The 18,309-nt window shown below is 41.4% G+C and overlaps 1 protein-coding gene across 1 annotated transcript in view; it reads right to left on the minus strand.

Annotated features, from left to right (window-relative positions):
• Positions 1-327: 327 nt before the first annotated feature.
• The window catches only part of Frzb (frizzled-related protein), a 32,266-nt gene continuing 14,284 nt past the window's right edge, over positions 328-18,309 (minus strand). Inside the window, 4 exon segments of the mRNA NM_001100527.2 lie at positions 328-1,824; positions 5,377-5,440; positions 5,829-6,033; positions 10,747-10,812. Coding sequence (NP_001093997.1) covers positions 1,714-1,824; positions 5,377-5,440; positions 5,829-6,033; positions 10,747-10,812 — 446 coding nt within the window. The 3' untranslated portion in view covers positions 328-1,713.

Consider the following 18,309-nt stretch of genomic DNA (forward strand, 5'->3'; position numbering starts at 1 on the left):
AGTCACACAAAATTCTCCTTAAAGGGATAACAACACACCTAGGAAAAGACACCCCTGTCTCAGCACCAGAGAACACAGTACAAGGTACCTGAAAGCAACCACAGCAGATCCAAGCCTGTGCTGTCCTCCTACAGACAAACATGGGAGTCTGGTTCTAAGGTTGGGGGAAAATATTGGTGTTTAGGGCTCACTGGAAAGCAAGGATGGTTTTTTGCTTCTAAAAGAAAAGAAGTTAGATGAGGTATTAATTACCAACACTGGAAAGGTCTGCTCAGGAATGAATTTCATCCTTGCCTGGTTGTTCTTACAGAAGGACACACAGCATCGTTTGCTTCATACATGCTTTATTTTCAGCACACCATAGCTTAGGAATTTGGATCCACTACTACCACATGCGTAAGCTGCAAGGAATGAGACTTTTAGGTGATTGGCACATGCTCTAAAGATCCCCACTGCAGGAAGGAAGAAAAGGCACCATGAGTTCCCCATGGGCCATCGGGGGTTTCACTGCAGCTTGAGTAAGAAAAACATTTTTGTTGTTGTTGTCTCTCCCGACAACCATAATTCCTTTTATTAGACATTTTGACGGAGCATTAAACAGCACAAATTCAATTCATAAGGTCTAGGCCATGAGCCTAGTCTACTCATCTAGTTCGACTTGGATGTGCAATGGCTTAAACCACCCACCCCCAAAAATACAGACACACCAAAAACCAAAATCACAAGCCCAAAGCAAAAAGAAGAATAAAAAAGAAAACAAATGTGCACATTTCACTGTCCTGTAAACTATAGTCTTTTATAGAGTTACACATCTCTTTAAAATAACACCCTGGTGCACACATGCATACTTCAATGCTTTCTTTTCCTGGTCAATACAGCGAGCCAAATTTATTTCTGAATGGAGGTGGGGCGTCCAACAATGAGCTTTATTTAGAAGGAAGCAGAGCTACAGTGATAACAACAGAAGTCTAGCTATAAGCTTTTCTCTAATGTCCGTTAATACATTTATGAACAAATCAAAAGACTTTGCCAGAAGAGCACTGTTGTCAGTGGCTCAAGGGCTACTGACTCCAGTGTGCCCCTTAACCAGGCAAAATATTCTTTTCTTGGCTCCTAACACTATTTATTTTGCTGCCTGCCAATCTTGAAAATAATTCATGCTGTGTGGCATTTCCTCATAAATGCTTCCCGGTGTTGCCCCGCTCCGCTTGTGCAGTGTCTGATTTCAATCTGCCATTCTACCTTTATAAACATTTAGAACTTTCACAGCATGAGGGAAATGCCCAAAGGCATACAAACACAAGGCTTCAAGGATAGCCGCAGAGTCTGCTTTACAGCAATATCTAGTTCTTGAGATATTACCAGAATTCTCTCTTTACATCAAATACTGCATCTCAATCGGGGTACAGAACACCAAATTAAAACCCGGGACTCCAGGACAGAGACCTTAGCATCAACATATTTAATTTATTATTCTGGTTGCAAAAGAACAGTTCCCACATGGTTGGTGAAACAGGATATAGAACATATAGAAGAATCTAACCCCAGGCTATTAAGAAGCAGGAGAAAAGGAACCAGAAGTAACATCAGTTGGCACGCGGTGTCTGTGGTAAACAGGAGGTCGCGAGTGCAACCGTGCGGTGTTCCTTTGCTAGTCCAGCAGCGCCAGTCTTAGGAGGGAGTCCGTGGGTGTGGCCTTTTACATTTCAGGATTCAGCTGCGCGCTGGCCGGGGATTAGCGTTCCTGCCAGACTTCTGATTCTGAGTGGAATCGCTGGCATCAGTTTTACCCAGTCCAAGATGACGGAGTTTCATATCCCAGCGCTGTGAAATGTAAAAGAGAGAACAGTCACATGGACACAGCATTTGGGGCTTAATTTCTATGATGCTATCAACGGAGGGAGAGTCCAGAGTCAGACCTCTAAAGTGTTTGGCTACTTTTCCAAAAGTACAAAACCTCTATCCAAAGATAACAGCGATGCTGCGTAAACACAACGCTCTGATTTCAAAAACCACAAAGGAGACCGTCTCATCTATAAGATATTCAAGGATGCCATCGTACCGAAATGTAGAACTAAAATTCCATGTCTGTAAATGATACAAAAGTCAACAGGATCTGTACTTTCTGAATTTATATTCAAGTGGAAGATTTATGTTGACAGTTTGAGGGAAGGGCTATTTCTCATCATTTTCTTAAGACTAAAGCAACATGACCTTTTAAAAACTAGTTGAGTGGTCTGGGAGTTGGTACATGTGTTTGGTACCCAGCATCTGGGTAAAAGCCGAGTGGAGTGGTATCCATCTATAGAGTCAGTGCCGAGGGGACAGCAAGCCAGGGTGCAAAGACAGGCTGGTCCCTGGAGTTCCGTAGTCAGAGAGTCTAGCATCCGTTTGAGGGAAAGACCTTGTCTCCAAAGGTGAGGTAGAGAGCAATTGAGCAAGACCCTTAACAGTGACTTCCATATGCACATCCACCAGCATGCACAAGTGCATGTGTGTGAACACATACACACACACAGACACAACACCTACCAGTGACTTCTAGCCACCACGTTCACATCCGCCAGTATGCACAAGCGCATATGTGTGAACATGTACACACACACACACACACACACACACACACACACACACACACAAAGTTAGCTGTTTTAAATAGTGAAAACAGAAAGGAAAAATGGTGTCTCTAAAATATTTTCCTAGTATTTGCCAATTACACCAAAACCATGAGATACTGCCTAGCCACGGGTTTTATAATGCATGCAATTGTGGGTTTTTGATTGTTGTTGTTGCATGCATTTAAAAAAAGTAAGAAAAGTCACATTTAACTTGTATTTCATATGCATGTCAATACTTGTAATACAATTGAATGGAGGTTACACGGTGAAAGTGTACGGAGTGATAAGTGCATCTGTACTCAACGAACTTCAGTGAACATAGAAATCATCAGAGGACCATGCTGAGAACAGCTTCCTGTTAATCAGCTCTGAATGGGGTCCATGATTTCCACAGCTCAGGAGCTCTCAGATGACCCAGGGGCTGCTGAGTCAATGACCTCACTTTAAGTAGCAAGAAGCTAATGCCAAGTGGCTCACGTTCTGATTCTATCCCCCAACTTAACCATACAAAGGTTGTGAACGTAATCAGTGTTTTTATTGTTTCTGTATTGAGATTAATAACTGATCATGGGATTATTCTGAGATGGAAGGATTACAAAGTGAGCAGCACGTTTGTGGTTATTAGTAGCTTTTCTATTAAAGTATATCATCATATTAATCATCGTATTAGCTGACTTTATTGCACAATAATATTGCTTTTATATTTAAAAAAAATCTGATTCTTAACTCTCTCCAATGTAATTCAAATACCTTGCACAATGGGCTGATGTGAAACATAGACGCTCCCAGCACCCAAATGACAGCTCACAAATATTTATAACTCCAGTTCCTAGGGATCCCACACCCTCTTCTGGGCTTCTTGGGCACGAGCACTTACACACAGACATACAAACAGACAACACTCATACATAGGAAATAAAAATCTAAGAATCTTTTTAAAAAGAGACACCTCAGAAGAGAACTGGGAGCAGTGATATATTACTGTAATAAGAACACCAGTACAGGAGGACCACAGAGAGTTTGAGGCCAGCCTATGCTACATCATAGGTACCAGTCCAGCCTGTGCTAAATTGAAAAAGTATCAGTCCAGCCAGAGCTACATAGCAAGACAGTGTCTCAAAACAACAGAGACAATTATTCAAGTCATTGGTTCATTGTTTTTCATTAGTGAGTTTAAATTCAATCTGAGAACATCAGTGATCTCATAAAAACTATGACTTCTCTGAAGGAAGTAAATTCACCATGCTACAAAACAGGACAAGCCGTGCAGCCCAGTGGAAACATAACCAGGGAGGCTTGCTATGCACAGCAGCAGAGGTGCTGAAACTCTTCCAGTGACTGGTACAGGACTTTAGGACAAATCCCTGTTCTGCACTCAGAAGCGGAAAACAGACTCGAAAGTCTGGAAAGACGTCCCAGTTATTCTGAAGAAGATCCACTTCCCCACTAATAATTAAACACCAGGTTAATTGCCCAGAGATGTGAACAAAAAACACTCACAGTCAGCATTTGAACTGCACCTCACTCCTGACTAAAAACCCTGGAGACAAAGGAAGTCAGGAGTGATCGTTTTTTTATCTATGAAGTCATGCCCTCCACATTTCTGTGGGTCACTTCGACTCACATGTGTCTGCCACGCTGAGTACCAGACGTAACAAGATCAACTGCCTAAGGGTGTTTAATTTACCCTGGAAATGCTGCCTGAGCCTTCAGCTCTCAGAAGAGGATGTATTATGTTTGGTACAGTTCTCCCTCCCAACCCCCATCCCCAGTTCACACCCTTGGAAATTTTTCTGCCTCCTTTGTATTTCCCCAGTCATTCTTCTCTTTGAGGAAGATGTGCTAGTGTAATAATAAGAAATGCAAAACCTTTTCTACTGAGTAATGTACTACTTCAAATACATACATACATACATACATACATACATACATACATACATGCATGCATATGGTCTAGGATTATAATGTAAAATATTAAACCCACATCACTGTTTTAAGCACCCAGTTTGGTGAGATCTCTTCTGCACTTATGACTATGGCAGCATCTCGTTCATAGAAGTCCGTGTCTACACATTGGACACCGAGGTATTTTTCTATTCAGCACTAGGTTTTTTTCCCCCCTTCTCAGAGAAGAGCAATTTGTTTAGAAGCAGTAAAAACCCCTATTTCCTGGTTTCCCAAGTGGAGATAGAAGTGCCCCTGTTCTGATCAAGAGTTCCATGATAAAGTTTCCTCACAGAGTTCTTGAAAACCTATGTTGACCGCCTTGCTTCTTTCTGCCTGGAATGGCCTATGACGTTGGTGACAGAGCAGCCCTGGGTGACTTCTACTGAACAAGAAGATGGAAGCGATAGCCTCCATGGCAGAGCAATTAGCTGTCAGAGGCTGGCACCCGAACGCTTGCATGAAGCCGGCCTGTCATGGTTGGCCAGCTACACGAGGTTTCCCAAGAAGTTAAGGCAACCGTAGTTAGAGCTCTGATACACGTAGAGGAAATTCATTCCATAAATGAATAGACAATAAAGATAATCTCAGTTCTCAGAATATTCATGTACATGTATATATGTGTGTTTATGTATATATATGTATATATATGCATATCAGGTCTTGATATTCTCATGTAGTTAAGGGCAACTAATTTGTGTAAGAGAAGGTTTTGTATGGTTTATATGGCCAGACAGAATTTTTCTTCTGAACGTACAGCACGGTTGCTCAGTCCCAGCCCCAGTTCTACTTTGAACATAAAATCCAAGCCTACCTTGACTTTCTTACCAAGCCGATCCTTCCACTTCTCAGCGATAGAGCCTTCTACCAAGAGTAACCTGCATTTTAAAAATCAAATGACAGCTTTTGAAAAACCAGAGAATATAATTGAAAAAAATTCGAAGAATTGGTGGCAAGAGAAACTAAATATGTTTATTGTAGACTAGGAAAGCCAGAGGGTTGAGAACAGTCTTAACCATTTAGGAATCATGAACCCCTTTAGAAATAAATAAATCTATGATCCTTCTTTCTAGAAAAATCTATACCCATAAGTCTATGAGCATTCATATCCTTTTTCTATCCAACGTATAAAAGTAAAATATATAGCCATAGTTCCCAAGAAAGTAGAAAGAGCCTAAGACAAGAAAAGCCCAGCAAGATGTGTAAAAAGAAATGTACTAGCTAGGAAGGGAAACAAACTCCCAGGCCCCTTCAGGGGAAAGTTACCTGGAGCGCTCTTCATCTTCATACCCCATGATGACATACTCCTCATTAACACTGAGGGGAGGGCAGAGGCAGCCAGAGGTGCTGTACAGGTTGACGGTATCCCTTGGAATGTTTACCAGTGATGCCTTGAGAATTTCCTTCACCTCCACAATGGCGGTCACGTCATGACATTTCATCTTTACCTCTTTAACTTTAGCCCGGATGACTGGATAAAAGAAAGTAAATTTGGTTTATACGATGACACACAGTAGGCACACCATTCAAAACAGAACAAAACAAAAAGCCAGTAGGCTTTTTTCCTAGCCAGTTCCTCTCAATTTCATGCTCAATGGTTAGAAAGGGAATGCCAGGTAGACATTTTCTTTTAGAGAAACTAAACACTATACTGGCCTTCATGCTCAGCCCTGATTCCCTGCTAATTTGTGTATGTATCTGTGTATGCATACATTGGTGATTATACACACACGTGTGTATACATGTGTGATTTCCACGAACCCATTTAGGTAATCAGGGTTGATTGGGTAATCTGTTATAATTCCCCTACAAGGCTTCACTTTGGATGTGCGGCTATGCATGTGCACCGAGTGCTGCCAGTAGGTGTTAGCTCAAACCAATCTTCCCCATGGAAAGGCCTACTCACCTTGATGCTTTGTTTTTTGATTATTCAACTGATCAGTTTTCTCAAGGCGGGCTCTCTTCCCTGCTACGGCTCAGTCTTGTTTCCAAACCATCTACTCCGTCATTCACCTCCCTCTCCCCATCTCACCCTCCCTCCTTCACACCAGTGCTACGGTCGTATCTCCTTTCCGTATACTGAGATTTCTTCTTGAAGAAAAGCTGTCCATTAGACCTTGTCTCCTCCATCTGCCTTACGTTCAGCTACTCTGCTAGCCGGTGCCCCTGCTATGTCATGGACAATGTTCTAGCATGCCAACTGCATCAGTCCCCCTCTCCCACTCCCAATGCAAGTAGACCCCAGCTCTCCCTACGGGCATCAGCTTCACTTTTCAACACAAAGGCAAATTGTCCTCCGTTGCAAAGTCAAACAAACGCACTCAGAACCTAGAAGGTGCATTTCTTCTGTTCTCCTGCGCCTCTTTTTGAAGAGTCACATTGTGTGGATATCTACTTCTGTTAAGTAAACATTTTTACAGGAAATTTTTACTTTTTAAAGAAAGAAAGATAAGAACATGTTAGTTAATAAAAAGCCAACAATTGCTCAGGAAGCTCTGTCACATTAATTCAATGTCCACAGAGGAAACACAACGTATGTAAGAGAGTCCACTTTGGGAAAGCTCTGAAGACAGGAATGGACAAACTCCCACTTGCAGATCCCCCCCAGGTATTTTAGGTGTTCAGGATTATACAGGATTATAAAATCCCTCCACCAAAACGTAAAACCAGCTGATAATCCATTCTCCACCATCGTCCTAACTTTATCGTCATAACCTAATGGTCTACGGGCACAGCAATCTACAGGACAGAGATTCTGTTACCAAAATTTGTAAAATTTAGGATAAAGCCTCAATTTTATTAAGGAGTATTTCAGTCTTCAGAGAACTTGTTGCAACACAAGCGTGAGAGTTTATTTCAGGCAAAGTCTAACTGCCCAGGTGGCCCTGCCTGGCTTGACTAGCCAGTGGCGTCCCTGTCCTTCCCTGTTCCCACGGCCCTGTATTTTGACAAGAGATAACATTTTCCCTCCAGACTGGCCAGTTCCGAAGGCCAGTCTGCAGACATATTTATGTGAGTCCTGGCTTAAATGAATGTGCTTCCCAGTATCCATCAGCCATTAGCGATTAGGGAGCTGTGCAAATGTTCTCAGCGAGTGATTTATTTACCCGGTGCATCCACTATTTTCATTAGGAATTTTTAGCACATGAACCTCCTCCAAAAAAAATACCTCTCCACAACACCTACTTTATTATTCAAGTAATTTTGCTAAAACTCACATTTTTTTTACTGAATTGGTCAAGAATGAGGCAGAGGTTTCATATGAATTAGCAGTTGTTCCTGCCTATACCTCATTTTCTTATAGATACATGCAAATACATACAGTGAAAATCAATATATTTTGAAACAAAAATATTCCTTTCGTTAGTTTGCCTTCTAGTTAAGCATTGGAGGGCCTATTTTCTCCTAAAAATCTGTAAGTCCGAACCAAAAACCAGTCTTTAAATCATGGGTAGCCGTAGTGTCTGGCTATGACAAAGAGAATATTTTGTCCTCACCTCCTTTTTTTACTCTTTCTTTTCATTTTTTTTTCCAATAGTGATTAGGGAAATCTAGGCGGACCTTGAACTTGCAATGCAGTCTTAGCTGGCCTTGAACTCTTGATCCTCTCGGCCTTATTCCCAAGTGCTGGGAGGGGCTACAGATGGAGTACTAGACAAAGCTCTCCTTTTTCTCGATTGTTGTAATGCTCACTCAGCTACCTTCTCTAAAGGTTCTTCTTAATGTTGTGATGATTACTAGTTTAACCTTAAATGGTAAGAGTACCACAGGCTACTTTGTTAACAAGGAAGCTGGGCAAAGTTAAAAGTACTAAGTAAAGAGAAATGAACACAACTCTATCTCTTTGAAATAATTTTTTATTGCTAGTGTTTTTAGTGTGTGTGCACCAGTGCATGCATGTGTGTGTGTGTGTGTGTGTGTGTGTGTGTGTGTGTGTGTGTGTGTGTGTTTGCTGCTGTTTGTTTGAAGACAGGCTCTCATGTATCCTAGGCCGTCCTCCAACTTGCTGCATAGCAAGGGATAACATTGAACTACAAGAACGATATTTCGTGATGCTGACGATCTAACCCAGCGTTCTGTGAATGCCGGGCAAGTCGTCCACCAACACTGCCAAGCCCCGGTATGAAATCATGTTTTTACCTTTTATCATAGCTATATATAAAAGTTCCCATAGCCTTTATAAATCTTAAAAGGCTAGCCTACTGAAACCAAAGACCTCCTTCCCCCTGCAGTTGTGGCAGTTTGCATAAGGAAGTAGATAAGTAGCTAGGCATTTGATTCTTAGATAAACTAAACTCTTCAGCTGGGGGACATCTGTCCCTCCTTGAAATGTCTGTCTGTGCCCCACTTGCCAAGAGTGGCTAAGATCCTGCTTAAGATAGGCAGTCAGGTGATCTGGTAAGCTCATGCCCACAACTCTGGTGCTGGAGAGGCTGAGGTTACAAGTTCAGAGGCAACTTGGGCTATAGAGCCCATTCTAGGCTAGCCTTTCAAGTGCAGAGTCCCTGTCTAAAAACAAATAAATTATAAGCAAAATATAAAAATGTATTCCACTGAAGAAAAATTTGGGAAAGAAATTGCATTCAGACTCGCCTACTCTTCTTTTATGCTCTTTAATAAGTTGCGTTTGCAAGCATTACTGTCATGGTTACTTCTCTCCTTCTAAGACCCCAAATTCTAGAACAGTAATTCTCAACCTTCTTAATATTGGGATCCTTGAATTCAGCTCTTCATGCTGTGATGACCTCTGTAATATAAATTATCTTCATTGCTCCTTCATAACTAATTTTGCTACTGTTATGAATTGTAATGTAAATAGCTGTGTTTTCCTGTGGTCTTAAGCAACCCCTGTGAAAGCATCATTTGACCCCCAGGGGGTGGTGACCCATAGGCTGAGAACCACTGCTCTAGAAGTTGAGTTGAATCGTTATACACCCTCCAGCTTCTAAAAATAAGGCACATAAAAACAAAATTCTCATTTTCACAGCGTAGTTAACTTTAGAAGTCTCTAATCCATATTTAGTCATTAACTCAGGATCAGAGTATGGCATGACCTTGTCGGTCTCACTCACAGGCTGAGTGTTCCTACTACCAAATCCAACACAGTGCTACAAACGGAAAATTCCACCCTGACTCCACCTGGCAGGTCACAGTTCAACTAAAGATGCCCCAATAATTACCTTCAGGAACTGTCAGTGATACACAAATTTCGTGCTTGAACTTGAGTCCCATTCCCAAGAATATTTCCAAGAATATTCCCACACATCCACAAATATTCCAAAATACAAAATGGTAGTCTACTAATCCTAAATACTTCTGGTCCCTAGCATTTTGGATAAGGACTATTCAGCCTCTACTTGAAAAACAATTATATTTTTTTTGAAAAAAAAATCTGTGGAAAACAGAAGCACTGAGCAGACCTATCTTACCAGCAGAGGAACGCCAGTGACTGCTTCTCATGTGCCTAACAATGATTGACATTCACTGAAGTATAACAGTACCCAAGAGTACATTATACAGAATGAAAGAAGGGACAGCTTTGTTCAATAATCATCACTCATAAAGCCTGGGTGAGAAGAGTGGTTGTGAGCAGTTGAGAAAACGAAATGAGACAGTACGTGGAAAGTTTCTGAAACAGTCCCTGGGAAAGACAGCACCCTCCCATTAAATCAGTCAGCTCTATTTGTAGAGGAGGCTCTTCAGTTAGCAGTTAACTTGTCAAAATGTTACATTGGATCCCGTTAAAGAGCAAAGCATTCCCTTAGATGAACAGCAACAACTATTAAGTACTGTTTCCCAGTCCTTTGGGTCATTCTTGTGGAGCACAGCTGGAATCCAGATACCAAGCCAGAGACAAGAACTTCTACCTTGAAACTGATCTCTGGGTGCTCAATGCTATGGTTTAAACAAACAAATAAACAAGCAAACAAACCGATGCTCTCACAATCACACATTTGAGAAGAACTTTGCCACCATGATGCATTTATTTATTTGGTTGTGAGCCTAGCCTTTAACGGCTGAGCCATCTCTCCAGCCCCATGATGCATTTTAATTAGCTGAAACTGGAAACAACACTTGCAAGTGTCCTTTGTTTTTAAGCCTCCCTTTTTAACTACCCATTTCTGCGCATGCAAGGGTGTGCATGTAATATACACCCATGAGTGGACGGTAACAGTATCCTTACCATAGTTGTAATTGTTCCGGAAATAGGTCTTCTGTGTAGCTCTGACAGGCTTACATTTGCAACGTTCTGAAAGAGATGAAATGGTAAGTGACTTTTCTACATTAGCAGTCTCTCATTCACCTATGTGCTTTAAGGAAGACTCCATATGAACTTGGTGGTGAGAGGTGTCTCTGTGCCTGATCTTTTCCTCCTAGAACTATCTTGCTGTTCCTTCTATCTACACAGCCTGTTCCTCCACACCAGTAGACTCTGAGGAGAGTCCCCAGTCTCTCCCATCCAAATCCTGAGGGAACACTACCTGCTCATCGTCATGCTTGAGCTAACCAGGACCCCAGACTTCTGAACGAGATGTACTTAGTGCTTTCAGAAGTAAAATGTTGGCTCACTGCAAGACAATTCGGTAGCTAGTGTGGCCCTGTGGAAGACCTGTCCACTTTTTATAAATTCTTTGGCATTTCTTCACACATTAGTTCCTGGATCAGAAAGCCACTCAAGGAGATAAACTGGAAGTGCCATAAGCCAGTGAGCCCCTTCCACTGGTAAAAAACCTGCCATCACATGAAATGGTGCTTCTGTGCTTGTTGGAGACAAACTACATCTTTTGTAAATGTAAATCCCATATATTAAAAATATCTACAATAGTCATAAGCACTGAAATAATTTGCGTATAAGAAATATTACACAGACTGAGCAGGTTGTAGTTCTATATCTAGGAATACATGCATGTGTGTGTGATGACATATATATATATATATATATATATATATATATATGACAACAATTAAAGAAAAAGAGGCCATGAATTTGAGAAATAAGGGGATTATACAAGTATATGAGAGGGGTTGGAGGGAGAAGAGGGAACAGGTGAAGCGATGTAATTATATGCTAATTTAAAATTTAAATATTAATAGTAAAACTAAATTGTAAAAGATATTTGTGAGTGGTGACCTGAACACATTTTTACCTAGTAGAGATGAATGTCATAGAATCTCTGATTATCTCAAAATCTTACATTTGTAGATAAGTTCACATCTTCAAGAGTATATTTTTAAGCCTTCTATGGAAATGACATTCTTCCAAAATTACTTAGTTGAGAAGCTGGAGTTGGGGATGTACCTCAGTTATAATGTATATGCTTATCTCGTAGTTTGAATAGCAATGGCTGCCAAAGACTCATGTCCTTGGATTCTTGGTCATAGGGAGTAACACCATTAGTAAGTGCGACCATATTGGAGTAGGTGTGGCCTTGCTAGAGGAGCACGTCACTGTGGAGACTGTGGAGGAGAAGTTTGAGATCTTTTTTTTTTTTTTGGTTCTTTTTTTCGGAGCTGGGGACCGAACCCAGGGCCTTGCGCTTCCTAGGTAAGCGCTCTACCACTGAGCTAAATCCCCAGCCCGAAGTTTGAGATCTTGTATGCTCAAGCTATGCCCAGAGTGGTTCAGTTTCCTCTTGGCTGCTTTCAGATCGAGATGTAGAACTCTCAATTCTTTCTCCAACACCATGCCTCCCTGTATGCTGCCATGCTTCCTGGATGACCATAATGAACCAAACTTCTGAAAATAAGACACACGCACACACACACACGTAACCAAGCAACCACACACATGCACTCACATATTGTAAGCATACGAATTGTCAGCAAAGCCTATATAAAAAGAAATAACACAATTTCCTTAAAAGACATCTGATTAGTAAAGGTTTCTTCAAGTTAATACCCCTGAGAACTCTCCCCCACATTAAATAATAAGGGTTTCCCACATGGCGACACAGAGCACATGAATTAGAGAAAGCAAGCTAATGTCTTGTCATTCTGTTTAAAAACTGTTATGTTAGTTTGGGGACCAATAAAGAGCAGACTTCTGTGCTGGCCATTTGCCATCATATTTATTATTTTATATGCATGGGTATTTTGCCTCCATGTCTGCTTTTGGAGGCACTGGATCCTCTGGAGCTGAAATTAATGGTTGTGAGCTGCAGGCGATCAAACCTGGGACCTCTGGAGAAACAGCCAGCGCTCTTAGTGTGGAGCCACCATCTCTCCAGTTTCATTTTTAAAAAATTTTTAATTACAGTTTTTTGTTCTGTGTGCATGTATGTGTGTCTATGTATACTGTGGGAGTGCACACACACCACAGCTTGTGAGTGTAGGTCAAAGGAAAACTTGCAGGAGTCTCTTTCTACCAGGTAGGGTCTGGGATCACACTCAAGGCAAAAGGCCCGGCAGCTGGAGCCTTTGCCTGATAAGCCATCTTGCCTGCCTCTTGTATTTTCTAATCAAAATTAACTTTACGTCAATTAAACCTATGCAGGAGCACCAGCAGTCCAAAGGCTAGATGTACCCTGCCTGCCAGATTTCACAGAGGTAAGCGTCTCTCCTAGCACCAGTCACAGTAGTGATTGTTGTGGTGGTCATGGCAATGTTTCAACACTGCATGTGGCTTTGTCCTTCCTTTGTTCTGCAAGTGATTTTCAGCAGATTTCTGGAGGAGCTCAGTCCAGTAAACAATGGCTAGTACCAGGGGCTGTGGACACTTTGAAGAGGACCACTCCATGGTAGACAAGATGACTCGGCAAGCAAAGGGGCTGAGTTCAATGCCCAGAACCCACAAAAAGGTGGAAGGAAAAAATCAACCCCCAGGGTTGCCTTCTGACCTCACTCACACACATCACACACACACACACACACACACACACACACACACACACACACACACAGAAACATACATACAGAAACAGAGAGAAAGAGAAATACACAAACACATACACAGAGAAACATACACAGAGAGAAAGAGAAATAGACACACAGAGAGAGGGAGAGATGGGGGAGGAAGGAAGAGAGGGAGGAAGAGAGAGAGACAGAGAGAGAGACAGAGAGAGAGAGACAGAGAGAGAGAGACAGAGAGAGAGAGACAGAGACAGAGAGACCAATCGGATTTTATAAAGACAACTACTTCAAAATAAAGCTCCTATTACTAAAATGTTTGTGTTCCCTTTTAAAGAAAAGAAAACATAACCTAGGACTTCTTGCCTTGTTAGCTTGTTGATTTTTTTCTGATATGCTGCAATCTTTAATATTTTATAAAGTTTTCATAAACATTAGAATATTTCTGAAGAAAAAATGCTACAGCTTGAATTTACAAATTATCACCATAAAGATATACATTTGTTGTTTCTCTACTTAGAAGCACACATGTGTCACCATAATGCCTGCAAAGACTAAGATTTTAGCTGAGTACTAGAATGCTTAACAAGCTATCAACGGTCTTGGATTTGGTCCCCAGCATTCAAAAATAAAGTAAAAATAATAATATGTTCATAAATTAGCTATATATCTCTAATCTTTGGAAATTGTTTGTGTTTTAATTTTTAAAAGTTTAGTCAAAAGCTATATAGCGAGTGTCACTGAATTGAAGCTAATGTGATATTGTTCTCCATGTAACTTTGCCTGAAACATAAACAAATACATTACATCACACTTAAGAGGTAGAGATACTTTTTCATTGCATTTTGAAATAATTTAGGAATATTTCACGAGGACATTTACATAGTGATGTGTACAACCGCCTCTATGTAGATTATTCCCTAAAATCTAATGAGCTGGGCCTCATCATCCTTGGGGCCAGAAGTTTCTCCTCCGCAGCACACTCATTACTCTTAGGGGTCCGTCACCATGGGAATTTGTCACACCGCATAAAAATATAGACCTTTCTCCCCTAATTCTTAGCTTTTGCTATAAGTAAATTCCTATATAATTTGATTATCTAATAGTTCAACATATTGTATAAGTTGAATTTTACATCCACCAAGCACAAATGTATAATTTCCTTATTTCCTTTCACTTACATGTGATCATTTAATCCAAACATATTCATACTTTGCATTAATAAACTCAAGGTATTATCTATCTTCTAGGTCACACACACACACACACACACACACACACACACACGCATACACATGCACACATTTGTGCAAATTCACCCTTATGTCCACAAAGCCTAAGAACTAGGAAAAAAAACAAAAACCCAAAGAAAGAGAAGCTGCATGCACCATCCATTGCTACTTTCGGTGTCCACCACCATAAATAAAACTGTGACCATTTGTTTTTGGTTTTTTTCTATCAACAGTTTGATTTCTTTATATTTGGACTTTTTACCGAGCCCATAGGATAACCACTGCTACTAGTGCAACTGTTAGTGTTCTTCCCCTGGTGAACTTCCTGGTGAGACAAGAACTCAAAGTCTTGGGTTCTAAGATGACAAACTAATATAGTATTATAGCAAGATGAAATATAATCCAGGACTTTGCATCAAGACATTATATATTGAGGATAAAATCTTATAAAAGAATTATAGGCTGCCTTGGTGGTTTAGTTTAAGAAACATTTTCATTAAAGGAGCTAATTTTTATTTTTAAGACTGAAGTGAAGAGAAAGTCTTTGTGCACTTTGAATTAGTTTTGCCCCCTTAGACTCATGTGTTTGAATGCTTGGTCATAGGAAGTGGCACTGTCAGAAGGTGTGGCCTTACTGGAATAAGTGTGACCTTGTAGGAGGAAGTGTGTCGGTGTAGAGGCAGAGCTTTGAGGTTTCCCACGCTCAAACTCAGCGAAATGTGGAATCAGAATCTCCTCCTGGCTCCTTCAGCACCACCTCAGCCTGCAGGCTGCCATGCTTCCCGCTGTGATGATAAAGGACTAAACCTCTGAGACTGTAGGCCAGCCCCAATTGAATGTTTGCTTTTATAAGAGTTGCCTTGGCCATGGTGTCTCTCCACAGCCATAGAACCCAACTTAAGACAGTCTTCAAATGTGGACAGTTTTGATGTTAGAAGTTTGTTCCCTTCACAGTCTAGAATTAAACACAATACCCCAGAGTGTGAGATGGGGAGCAGCACTCATTCATGAGTGGCCATGACTAGGGCTCTGCCAAGGCCACTCTTCGTGTTCTCTCAGTTGTTCATTCATCTGCTGAGTTGCGAGAAATATTGATTATGCTAGTGTGAACACGACTGTGTCACCCTTATACAAACGAGAAAACCAAACGTGCCCAACACCCTTCAGAAACAGACCTGGATAAGTCAACTCACAGACAGAGCTAGCATAGGTAAGGCCCTGAATTCCATCCCCAGCACAGCGATGCCTCAAGTTACTAGGCAGTATTTGAGCTACTGCACTGCCTACTGTCTCTACAGTGAGGCTCTGGTAAGCATAAGCCACTTTGATCACGACAGTAGCCACACTTATTGGAAACACGCAGAATGTTATTTTTATATGGGTTAAAGAGCTCTAAACAGTTCCAAAGAACTGAGACAATTATAAAATTTGTCACTGACTGGGTTTTTGTTGTTTAATACAACCTTGTCTGAGACCAAGCTTAAGTATGATACAACTTTCTAATGCGTCCTGACCTTTGTTCGAACTCATTTTGATCTCACACACAGCTGCAAGACTATAATTAACTTCACTGGATGTCAACAGCCCATAAACCAATTATGACTTTGGAAGACTCTATCTTTGAGTAGATATTTATCTGATCTTACTCAGAAAGTCTCTCCAGTCTATACTTTGGACTTATGACCAAAGGAAAAGGGAGGAAATCTGATTCTGTGTGTTACATTTCTATTGCCCTCTCATAACTGACCACTTTGATGAGATCAGGGTGTGTTTCAGTTTGTGCCAGAAGTACATATCCTTGCATCTGACCCAAAATACACGTGTCCCCTCCCCTATACTCTAAGACACTTAGAAGGCCACAGCAAACTTTTAAAGATTCACAAAATAAATTCATACAATCTGAAGACCTACACCTTCAATTCAGGCCTTCATATACTTCCGACTGCCTCGAAGTAGGGTTCGTGGCAGTGTCTTACATAGTTCTAGACATCTGGAAATGTCTACCAGCCCATGCCTGTGTCTTCCTGCTGTAGAAAAGACAGTGTCCTCTATTGTCTGTGACAGCCACGCCCCCTAGATATGAAGTGGAAAAAAGAAACGGAACCTAGAAGCCTTTCAGCCAACGATGTGTTCATTAATTTGCGGTGCTAATATTTACTTGGCACGCCACATTCTAGGCTCTGTCCCTGGACTATAGGACACCTGATGGGCAACATGGCCAGGGAGGAAGGTACAAAATAACAACACATAAGACAATCTGCAACTCTGTGCACATGTCATGAAAAAGAATCGCATCATACGGCCTAAGCGGCTTTGGCTCTTACAGTCCTCTGCAGAAGTGGCCTTCAAATATGAATCTAGAAAGGTGAGTTACGGTCAACCAGTCACGAAATACTTCTTGCTAATTTGGAGGGAGGGAGGGAGGGAAGAAAGAAAGAACGAAGGGGAAGGAAAAGAAGAGACAGAGACAGAGAGAAAGAGGGAAAAAAGAGAGAAAGAAATAGGAGACGGAGGAGAAGCATCATCAAGAGATGGAGGAAACACAGGAGGGGATGGAGTCACAAAGGCTGGAAAAACAGGAAATCCTAAGGGGGAAAGAGGGTGATCTTTATGTCAAATGACCCTCAAAGCTGAAGTGAGTTAAGAAATAAAAAGGTCCATTGAATTTAATTGGCAAGGAGATGACAGGGTCCTGGGAAAAAAGATGGAGAACAGGGCTTTGAAAGCCAGACACTTGTCCACCACACAAGAGGTAAGGACAGAAGGTATTGACAGTCGCTGGATGATGGATGTGTGTGGGGGTGGAGTGGGGGGGAAGAGCCATCCGTTCAACAGCTTTTACTCCCTCCTTGAAGGATGGAATGATGTTGTCAGCTGTGGGGCATGAGGAGAAGGGACACAGCTGTGGGGTACAAGGAAAAGGCACAGAACTGATGTTTTAAATGAAGGACAGGCTGTGTAGAGGATAAAACGGGCTCACAAATTGCTTCTTCAATAAAGTTTCTTTCCTGAAGTGGGTCACAAATTTGAATCGTGTTAAGAATTTGCCACCAAAAAGAGAGAGAGAGAGAGAGAGAGAGAGAAGGAATTGAAGATATTTTCAAGAAAATACTCTCATAAACAGCAAACTCTCACTTAAATGAAGAAGTCAGAGGCTGGACAGACAAAACGTGCAATTGATGGGCAGCCAGTAACAAAGGGTGAAGAAAAACCAACAGCTACAGTTTCAGAACGCATCGTCTAGAAGGAAGAGCGGAAGTTGCTAAAGAGTGGGACACTTGAGATTAAGTTTACCAAGTCAGAACCATGGCTACGTGGCAGAATCTAGCCTGCCTGTGAGAGAGAATGGTGGCGGTGGGACAGGACCCTAAGGACGTGGGTAGAAGTTAAGATGTTGGCTCTTCAGCTCAGTCACAAACCATCCAAACAGAACACAAGGACGGGGCAGATGTCAGATTTGTTTGGGCAGCTTTCCTAAAGAGAATGGCCTAGAAATAATTTGCACTTCAGAAGGTTCATCCCACTACCTTCTAGAAACAAGGAGACAGGAAGACATGCAGAGAGCCTACCCTCACAGGCAACCATACTCCCTCACGCTGACATTACTACTCATCAAAAGGATGCTTGATTGGGAAAAAAAAAAATCTCTGGAGTCTTATTGCTCCTAG

This window comes from Rattus norvegicus, chromosome 3, assembly GCF_021556685.1.
Source record: "Rattus norvegicus strain SHRSP/BbbUtx chromosome 3, alternate assembly SHRSP_T2T, whole genome shotgun sequence".
Classification (NCBI taxonomy): Eukaryota; Metazoa; Chordata; class Mammalia; order Rodentia; family Muridae; genus Rattus; species Rattus norvegicus.